This window comes from Pinus tabuliformis, chromosome 1_2, assembly GCF_031772625.1.
Source record: "Pinus tabuliformis cultivar Carrire ecotype Pingquan chromosome 1_2, CPIR1, whole genome shotgun sequence".
In the NCBI taxonomy this organism is placed as follows: Eukaryota; Viridiplantae; Streptophyta; class Pinopsida; order Pinales; family Pinaceae; genus Pinus; species Pinus tabuliformis.
The window spans coordinates 313,934,457-313,944,065 of NC_142298.1; the positions used below are offsets into that span (position 1 = coordinate 313,934,457).

General features: G+C 37.6%; 1 protein-coding gene across 1 annotated transcript; it reads left to right on the forward strand.

Moving 5' to 3' along the window:
• Positions 1-3,467: 3,467 nt before the first annotated feature.
• On the forward strand, positions 3,468-4,310 carry LOC149205619 (uncharacterized). The gene has a single exon (XM_089397450.1). The coding sequence runs from the start codon at positions 3,468-3,470 to the stop codon at positions 4,308-4,310; it is 843 nt and encodes a 280-aa protein (XP_089253576.1).
• The last annotated feature ends 5,299 nt before the right edge of the window (positions 4,311-9,609 follow it).

Sequence of the window (9,609 nt, forward strand, 5' to 3'; positions counted from 1 at the left end):
GGGGGCATTAACCCTCACCCTTCGCAGTCTCAGCCAGGGAAAAAGAGGGGTAGGAAGTCAAAACTCTCAGCGGCCAAAGTACAGGCTTTTTATGATGTGGCAGATGGGAAGCAGCTTTCCATCACAGGGGCACTTAGTGCAGTGCAAGCCCCCGGCACTGTTTCAAAATGATCCTTTTCTCTTGGAACTGCAGGGGTTTAGCCAGTAAACCCAAAAAACTGGCTCTGAGGGAGTTAGTAATGAACTCAAAGACGGATGTTATTCTCCTCCAGGAGACCCTGGGGAAAGGGGAGGAGGTGGTATCTATGCTCAAAGGTCTTCTCCCAGGTTGGGACTTCTCAGCACTGGATGCCGATGGTCACTCTGGTGGCATGGCTTTGGGGTACAGGGAAGGACGAATCAAAATCCTAAATCAATGGGGAATGAAACAGGCAATGGGGATTGAGTGCCAATCCTTAGATTTTGATTTCCCCTTTTCCATAATTAATATATACGGGCCTTGCCAAGGAAGGATCCCCTTCTGGAATGATCTGATGGAGTGCTCCCTTGTGAAGAATAATCCTGTGGTGATGGGTGGAGATCTGAACTTTTCCATAGGCAGAGCGGAGACCTGGGGTCCTAATGCAAGAGAGGATCCACAATCTGATTTCTTTAGGAACCTCTTAGCCACAAACAATCTTATAGAAGCAATTTTCATCAAGCTGAAGCCTACTTGGAGGAATAAATGAATTGGAGAAGCAAGGGTGGTAAAACGCTTAGATCGCTTTTTAATCAATGAGGATCTGGCTGCGGATATCCCTTTATTCAGGCAATGGACAGAAGAAAGGGGGCCTTCGGATCATTTCCCGATCTATATGGAGCTCTCCAAAGGTCCATCGAAACCCCCTTCCCCATTCAAATTCAATGCCTCCTGGCTCCAAGAGGAATCTTACAATAAGCTGTTTAATGAAACCTGGGTTCACCCTGTCAGAGATGCCCAGGAAAACAAAGGCTTCTTATTTATGGAGAACCTCAAAAGATTGAAAAAGGCAACAATATCCTGGGCAAAGGAGTGGCATTTGAAACAGATCGAGGATTTAACCAGGATAAATGAGGAACTCCAAAGGCTTGAAAGCATAGAGGCGGACAGCTACATATCCCAAGAATCAAAGGAGAAAATTGTTGGTCTGGAGAAGCTCAAGAATCAAATATTGCTGGCAAAGGAGGAAGAATGGAGGCTCAAGAGCAGGGCTATTTGGCTCAAAGCAGGGGACGAAAACACCAGTTTTTTTCACAATTATGCCAAAGGAAGGAAGAGTGCCAATACTATATGGAGTCTCAAATCTGAAGATGGAAGGGAAGCCAAGACTTTCGAGGCACTCTCATCCCTTGGGGTGAACCATTTCCAATCTCTTTTCAAAGATCCTGGTGAGATTACCATAGCGGAAATCATCCAATCTGCTCAATGTTTTCATAGATATGTGGAGGAGGAAGAAGTGGACCAATTAATGGAGCCAGTCTCAAAGGAGGAAGTGGAAAGTGTAATAAAGTCTATGGCAAAAGAGAAAAGTCCTAGACCGGATGGCTGGTCCATAGAGCTTTTCTCTCACTTTTATGAGCAGATAGGAGCAGAAATCACAGATGTAGTGGAGGAGCCAAGATTGAAGGGAGAAGTCTACGGTTCCCTCAATGCAACCTTCATCGCTCTCATTCCTAAAAAGGAAGCTCCTGAATCTTTCAAGGACTTCAGACCTATTTCATTGTGCAATAGCATCTATAAGATAATTGCAAAAGTTATTGCCCTCAAGATCAAACCAATTTTATCAAGGCATATTTCTCCTGAGCAATTTGGGTTCTTGAACGGAAGACAAATCCATGAGGCAATAGGAGTGGCCCAGGAGGTCCTTCACAGTGTAAAGCTGAAAAACAAGAAGGGAGGGGTAATTAAAATTGACCTCTCGAAAGCATATGATAGGATAAGCTGGACATACATCCGTATGCTCTTAACACACCTTGGATTTAAAGTGGACTTCATTAGATGGATCATGGGGTGTATTACAAATGTCAGCTATGCTATCCTTATCAATGGAGCTGCCTCCCCTTTTTTCAAAGGACAGAGAGGGCTGAGGCAAGGATGCCCTCTGTCACCCTTGCTTTTTCTCCTAGTGGCTGAAGGGCTCAGTCAGCTGATACATAAAAGCAAAAGGGAAGGTAAGGTAAATGGAATTGAGGCAGCGGTTAACTTGTTCATTACTCATCTACTTTTTGTAGATGATATTCTGATTTTTACTAATGGCTCTCTTAATGAACTCAAGGAGTTAAAAATGATTTTTGAGCTTTTCCTAAAAGCAACTGGAATGCAGATCAATCCTAGGAAATCTCAAATCATAGAAGAGGGCCTTAATAGAAATGACAGGGAACAATTCAGTTCATATTTTCCATTTGAAATGTGCAGCATGGAATCTCCCTTCAAGTACCTGGGTTTCTAGCTGAAGCCAAATGACTATAGGAAGGAGGACTGGTCTTGGCTAATTGCTAAGATTGAGGCTAGAATCAGTCATTGGAGTTTCAAATGGCTTTCCAGAGCAGGGCGCCTGACCCTTCTCAAATCCGTGCTTCTTGCCATCTCAGTCTACTGGGCAGCGCTAACCTGGGTACCAAAAGGAATCCTGGAGAAAATAAGGAGAATATGTAGCAGATTCCTATGGGCCGGAAACAAGGAATCCTCGATTCTCCCTTGGGTTGCATGGGAGAAAGTGGCGAGACCAAAGGAATGGGGTGGCTGGGGGATTAAAAGCCTCCCAGATTTCAGACTTTCCTTAGCTGCCAAATCAGGTTAGCACCTCATAAAGATGGAAAACCTCTGGACAAGAACAGTAAAAAGGAAATACATTGACCCAATTCCACTAGAAGACTGGATCAAGACCCCAATCAAGCCTCAAAAGAATGCATCTGCTATCTGGAAAGCCACCCTTGAATCTTTTAAGGTGATAGAGCAAGGTCTAGCATGGAAGATAGGGAATGGTGAAAAGGTAAAGATTGGGAAGGATCCTTGGGTAGGCTGCAATGGGATTTTTTCCCTTCCCCCTGAACTGATCCAGCAGTCGGAAAGGAAGGGCCTCCGCTTCCTCAGTCAAGTGGAGAAGATTGGCCACTCATCCATATGGGGGCAAGCCTGGAAGAATGGAGAAGAGCTGGAATTGGATCAGATTTAGTGGAACGATTGTCATATTTTTACACAGGAACTATTCAGATCCAATGTAAGATTGTCCGACAGGCAAGATGAGTTAATATGGGCGCATGCTGACTCCGGATCATATGACCCTAAAAATGGATACTCCTTCCTTATGTCAAGGAAAGGATGGGGAGATCCGGAGTGGTGGTCAAAACTACTTTGGAAACTAAAGTGCCCTCCAAAATCAAAAATTCTCTTCTGGTGCATGCTAAGGAGCAAAATCCCAACATGGGACATTCTTCAGACCAGATTCATGATCGGGCCTGGGAGATGCACCTTATGCAAAGCAGATGAAGAATCCATAAACCACCTCTTCTTAAAATGCCCGGAAGCTCAAAAGATTTGGGGTGAGTTTGGGAAACTTCTGAACAAACAGTTTGTCTGGGAAGGGGACAAGATCCAAGAAGTCTGGCAGAAGTGGTGGAATGAGCATCCGGATGGGAATCTTCGAAATCTTCCTCTCATCATTAGCTGGGGGATCTGGATAGCAAGAAACAGAAGTATCTTTCAGGACAAAGAGACTCCGGTAGCAATCACTGCAGCTCAGGGAGCTGCCATTTTCTCCAGTATTCCTGAACCAAAGGTTTCTTCCTCCCATCGAATTGTTCCTGAACTTCAGATTGCAGAAGGAATCCCTTGGGCTTTTTTTGACGGTGCATCCCAAAACGATAAAGCAGGAGCTGGAATCGTCATCCATGAATCTCCCTCCCACTCCTTAAAAGCTTCTGTGGGTTTAGGATCTGGCTCCAACAACTTTGCTGAATTACTTGCTCTCAAACATCTCTTATGCTGGCTCATTCAAAGGCACACCCTCTCTATTCAAATTTTTGGGGATTCACAAATTGTGATCAGATGGGTAACCGGTCAACGTGCATGCAACAATCAATTTTTAATTCAAATTCTGGGAGAGGTTCAAAGACTGAAAACAAGGTTTAACAGCTTTTCCATATGTCATATTTACAGGGAAAGAAATGACTTGGCAGACAGGCTATCTAAAGATGGTCTTCAACAGGATCTGGGCAGCTGGCAAATAGAAGAAGAAGAACAAGGCCAAATCAGAAGATCAGATCAGCCTCCATACTTTCATCCGCCCTGAGATCTCTGGCAGGGTCTTTTTGATTTTTCCTGTTTCTATCATCTCTTCTGTGTATATATATCTCAAAACAATCTGAAATCGGAAAGGCTCCTTTAAAATCTTTATCAGCTACGGGTTGTTTTCCTCAACCATGAGGAGACCCGGTTTTGACAGTTTCTTTACAGCATGATGCTTTCATAGTCTATTTTTGTGCAAGTTTTTTATTGGGCACAGAAGAAACAGGACAGTTTTCATCCATTGACAGCTACAGCACTAAAACAGGAACAGAAACCAGGCAGAAAGCAATTTTTGAATCCATAATTGACAGTCTTCAGAGTAAACAGTGATGCTTATGCATATGCAATGTAAACTTTTTATAATCTTAATAAAAAGTTTCGTTTTTTTCCTTTGGAAAAAAAAAAATACTAAGGATATTTTCTATTTACGTACAAAAGATAAATATGTGTAATTTTATTTATGTTTAAAATAATATCATCGAAAATCTTTATTCTTTATTAATAAAAAAAAAGAGATTTTTTTAATTATAAAAATTAAAAAAAAAATTATCATCGAAAATCTTTATTCTTTATTAATAAAAAAAGAGATTTTTTTAATTATAAAAATTTTAAAAAAAATGGAAATCTCTCTCGATTTTATATAAAAAGGTGAAGAAATGAATTGGACAATGGAGAGTTGAAGTGGTCTTCATATACACTGATGATGATGATGATGGTTAACGTTCACTGAGACCAAACTTTGCTTTATCGGACCTAAAGAAACGAATTATTTAGTTTGATTTAAGATTTTATTCCTATTCTCAAAAAGCTTGTCCCTTATATTTAATATATAGACACCAATTTGGTGTCTGGCTTGGTTGTGACCTTAAAAATGGATATTATTATTATTATAATACTAAGGATATTTTCTATTTACATACAAAAGATAAATATGTGTAATTTTATTTATGTTTAAAATAATATATATATTCACCCTAAAAATATATATATATTTAATATATAAAAAAAAATTACAACAAAATTTATATATTTAATATATAGAAAAATAAAACATGTAAATTAATTATCATCTCAAAACTTTGACAATAACATATCATCGAAAATCTTTATTCTTTATTAATAAAAAAGGAGATTTTTTTAATTATAAAAATTAAAAAAAAATGGAAATCTTTCTCGATTTTATATAAAAAGGTGAAGAAATGAATTGGACAATGGAGAGTTGAAGTGGTCTTCATAGACATTGATGATGATGATGATGGTTAACGTTCACTGAGACCAAACTTTGCTTTATCGGACCTAAAGAAACGAATTATTTAGTTTGATTTAAGATTTTATTCCTATGCTCAAAAAGCTTGGAGAGAAGCCTCCCGAGCTCACTATAATTTTGACATCGTAAAAGGCTAGGAAGGTCAGTATTGCAACAAAGCTTTTGAAACTGAGATCTAATGTGGTTGAACGCGGGGCACTCTAAGAGGAAGTGATTTTTATCCTCGATGTTCGTATTCTCACAGAGATGGCAAAACCTTTCCATCCATGGTGTTTTAGGAGAGTTCATTCTAATCTTGGCTATATTAATTTTCTTCTTTGAGCTAGTTAAAACAGAGAGATACTTTTGATCTTCTAGGGTGGAGTTGATGACCTCCTTATAATATCTTAATTTCCTTTTAGCTACTAAATCTTTCTCACACCACATTTTTTCTTTGAACTTAGAAGTAACAATATTTTTAATGTTATTAATGTTTTGCAATGTAACAGTTTCTTCGATCTCCCAATAATTTAACCAAGCCCTGATGTCTTTATACCAACCTTGTTTGAACCTTAGGTGGTTTTGGCTAGAATTTAAAGCTAGCTTAAAAGCCTTAACCCAATAAAGAATGAGTTTTTTTAATAGAATTTAAAAATCCATTTTTTTAAAATATAGTTAATTTTTCTTAACCTAACAAAATTAAATATAAAGTTAGATATCAATAAAAATAATTAAAGAGAAACATCGATCTTCCTCTTTGGGTCTAAGAACACTATATAGAAGTAGTTATAACTACTTCCATAGAAGAATAAGAAGGGTTCCCACCTTGGTTATGTGCTTTGCTTCTACCTCTTTTGCACTTATTAGGTTCTCAAATGGCAAGTGATGGAGTGATTTGGATGTTGGTAGTGGTTTTGGATATCGATCCTTTAGAAGTGATAGTTTTTTATTTACTCGGTTGGTTTATTTAAATTGAATATAAAATTTTATATTAATTAAAAAGTTATTAATGGTGTAGATTAATTGACGATAAAGTGTATTATTATTAAGGTATTTTTCTTAATATATGTGTCATGTTTGGATGTGTAGTGCATCTAAACATCAGGGTGTTAATCCTCAAAATCAATCACACATCACACAAATACAGCGTGCAACATTATATATAAATTCAATAAAACAACTAAATAAAAAGGTTAGTGATATATTAATAAAAGTAAGTTATTTTTTTGTTAACAAAATCAACTAGTGATATGATAAATAAATTAAAAATAGTAAGTAAATTTGTACTTAATAATAGTATATATCAGATTTGGTAATGGGTAGTTGCTTAGGTTGATTTGTAGATATAAAGATGTGATAATATTAAAAAATATGGTAGAAAATATTTAATTAAAATATGTAAAAAAAGATAGGTTTATAAAATAATAATAAAATTTAAAAGATAAAATAGGTTGTTAATTAAACAACTTTATCACTTTCTTGTTTTTATACAAAATATAAAATATATTCACAAATACAGTGTTTCTCATTTTTTAAATTAAAAGTCATAACATCTGAGAAAGATGCAAACTGAAAATAGTACTACATTTAAATGGTTTGACTATGCAAGATAACTCTATGAGCAGGATCTCAAGGTTGACTCTCCCCCTTAGTCAACATTGATACTAAACTCTTCACGGTGCAAGAGGTAGAGATGGGTATCAAGAAGTTGGGTGTTGGAAAAGCAAAAGACTTAGTTGAAATCCAAGTAGAGTATCTAAAGTGGGGCTCAAAGATTCTTGCACCTCACATTACAAAAAAATCAACAACATCATACAACAGGGGTTCCCCATAGATTGAAACTAGTCTGGCAATACCTCTTTTCAAGAGTGGTGACGTCAATAATTCCTCCAATTATAGGACCATACTGATGAACCTTTTGTTTGCAAAGTTATTTAGAAGCATGCTAGAAAATAAACTCAGCAAGAGACAAGTATGCTAAAGGGAAATCAGGTTTTAGACCTAAACATTCCACAGTTGATCATTGTATAACTTTAAAGCACATCATTGAAAAAGTTTTGGAGAAAAAGGAAGAAGCTTTTTGTTGCTTTGTTGATTTCAGAAAAGCGTTTGACATGGTTCCTAGGGATAAGCTTTGGCATAGAATGGGGGAACCTGGGGTTTCTAAACATTTGAGAGCAGTTGCACGTAGGTTGTATGAAGAGGTGAAAGTCAAAATTAGAACTTCAGCAGGCATTTCTTTGTCCATTGTCTCCTACCATTTTTAGTTTATATATCGACAAGCTTGAGGAGTGGTTAAATTCGCAAGGGGGTGATGGTAGCTATTTGAGCAATTTTTTTATAAGGCTTCTTTTGTATGCAAGTGATCTTATTTGTTGAGATTTTCTGTTTGAGCAAAATAAGAAAAATCTCAGCTGATGACAACAATAGGGATTCAGTTCCTAGATTAGCTCCAGGTTGTTGGGAGGGAGTTAATGCCTCCTATATTTGATGTGAGGGAGTTATGAGGCTGTTAGATTCTCTATGCTATATAACAGGCAATCATTCGGATGATTTGCCAAGAGAGTGTGAGGATTTCATGATGTAATCTCCTAATTTGATTAATAAACTCCTGATGCCTATGTTTGGTGGACGTAGCCCAGATTGGTTGGGTGAACCACGTTAAAAGTTGTGTCTTATGTGCTTGTTTATTTTTCTGCTGTGTGTTTAATTGATTTGCTGTGCCTCTGAATTCCAACAATTGGTATCAGAGCAAGTTGGAGGAGCGGCACTGCTGAAGCACGGAGTTGGTTTTCAGGTGGAGCGCTGGCTATGCTGGAGCAGTGAGGGAGCTGTGCGGTATTACCTGGTGCGTTGATCGATGATCGAGGCGCTGCCTGGAGGTGATCGCTGTGGAGCTGTTCAAACAGCGATGGATATTGAAAAGGTTTTGATATACCCTGCGTTCCATTTGAAATAACCTGCAAATTGTGCGCTGAATAAAGGTATGCGCAGTCAAAACGTGGATTTATTTAAAACCTGCGTGGATTTATTTAAAAGACGGCGTGGTTTGATACATATTTGAAAACGGTATGGTTTTTTATATCAGCACGAATATGTAATATAAAACGGTGCTACATTCAAACAAAAAGGCGTGGTTATATTTCAGCGTGCATATATGTGATTATTTGCACCTGCGTTAATATATATATCAAAAACCGCATAGATATGATGTTTTGGCAAACAGCGTGGAAACAATAAAAAACAGCATGTATATATATAATCCAAAACAGCCTGAATTATATTTCCAACAGCGTATCTATATTGGAACCCGCGTGAATTATGTGGATTTGATGTGTTTTAAACCAGCGTCTATATATATTGGACAATGGCATGGATATATATGTTATAAACAACATATATATGTTATATGTTAAAACTTTTATAACATATAAAAGTTATATGTTAAAACTTTTATATATGCGCTGTGTTTTTTAAATTTATGCGCTGTGTATGCTTGGAGTAGTAACGCTCAAAACAGGCCAGGAAATTAAAGACTTAACAGATGAAATATACAGCTGGTGTTTTTTGGGTGATATATCTGGTGTGTGCATATTTATGTGCTGGGATATTGAGTTTTTTTTTTTAAAAGGATGTATATCACATTTTTTAATATAAGTGCAAAGGGCAGTTTTTTGTTTTAAAGGCAAAGGCAGAAAGGCATAGGCAGTTTTTTCTATTGCTGGTATTTAAAGTTGGATATTGGAGATTATTGTGTTTGTTGATACAAATGGCGAAAACTCAAAGTGCCCGGTTTGAAATTGAGAAATTTAATGGCAAGAATAATTTTGAGATCTGGAAGGTGAAGATGCACGATCTGCTGGTTCAACAAGGTGTGGCGAAAGCACTGTTGGGGAAAAACAAAAGGCCTCCTTCCATGACGGAGGATGATTGGGATGAGATGGACGATAGAGCTCTGAGCGCAATTCGGTTATGTCTGGCGGACGATGTTCTGTTCAACATTGTGTCAGAGAAAACCGCCGCAGGCTTGTGGTCGAAGCTTGAGAAGCTCTATATG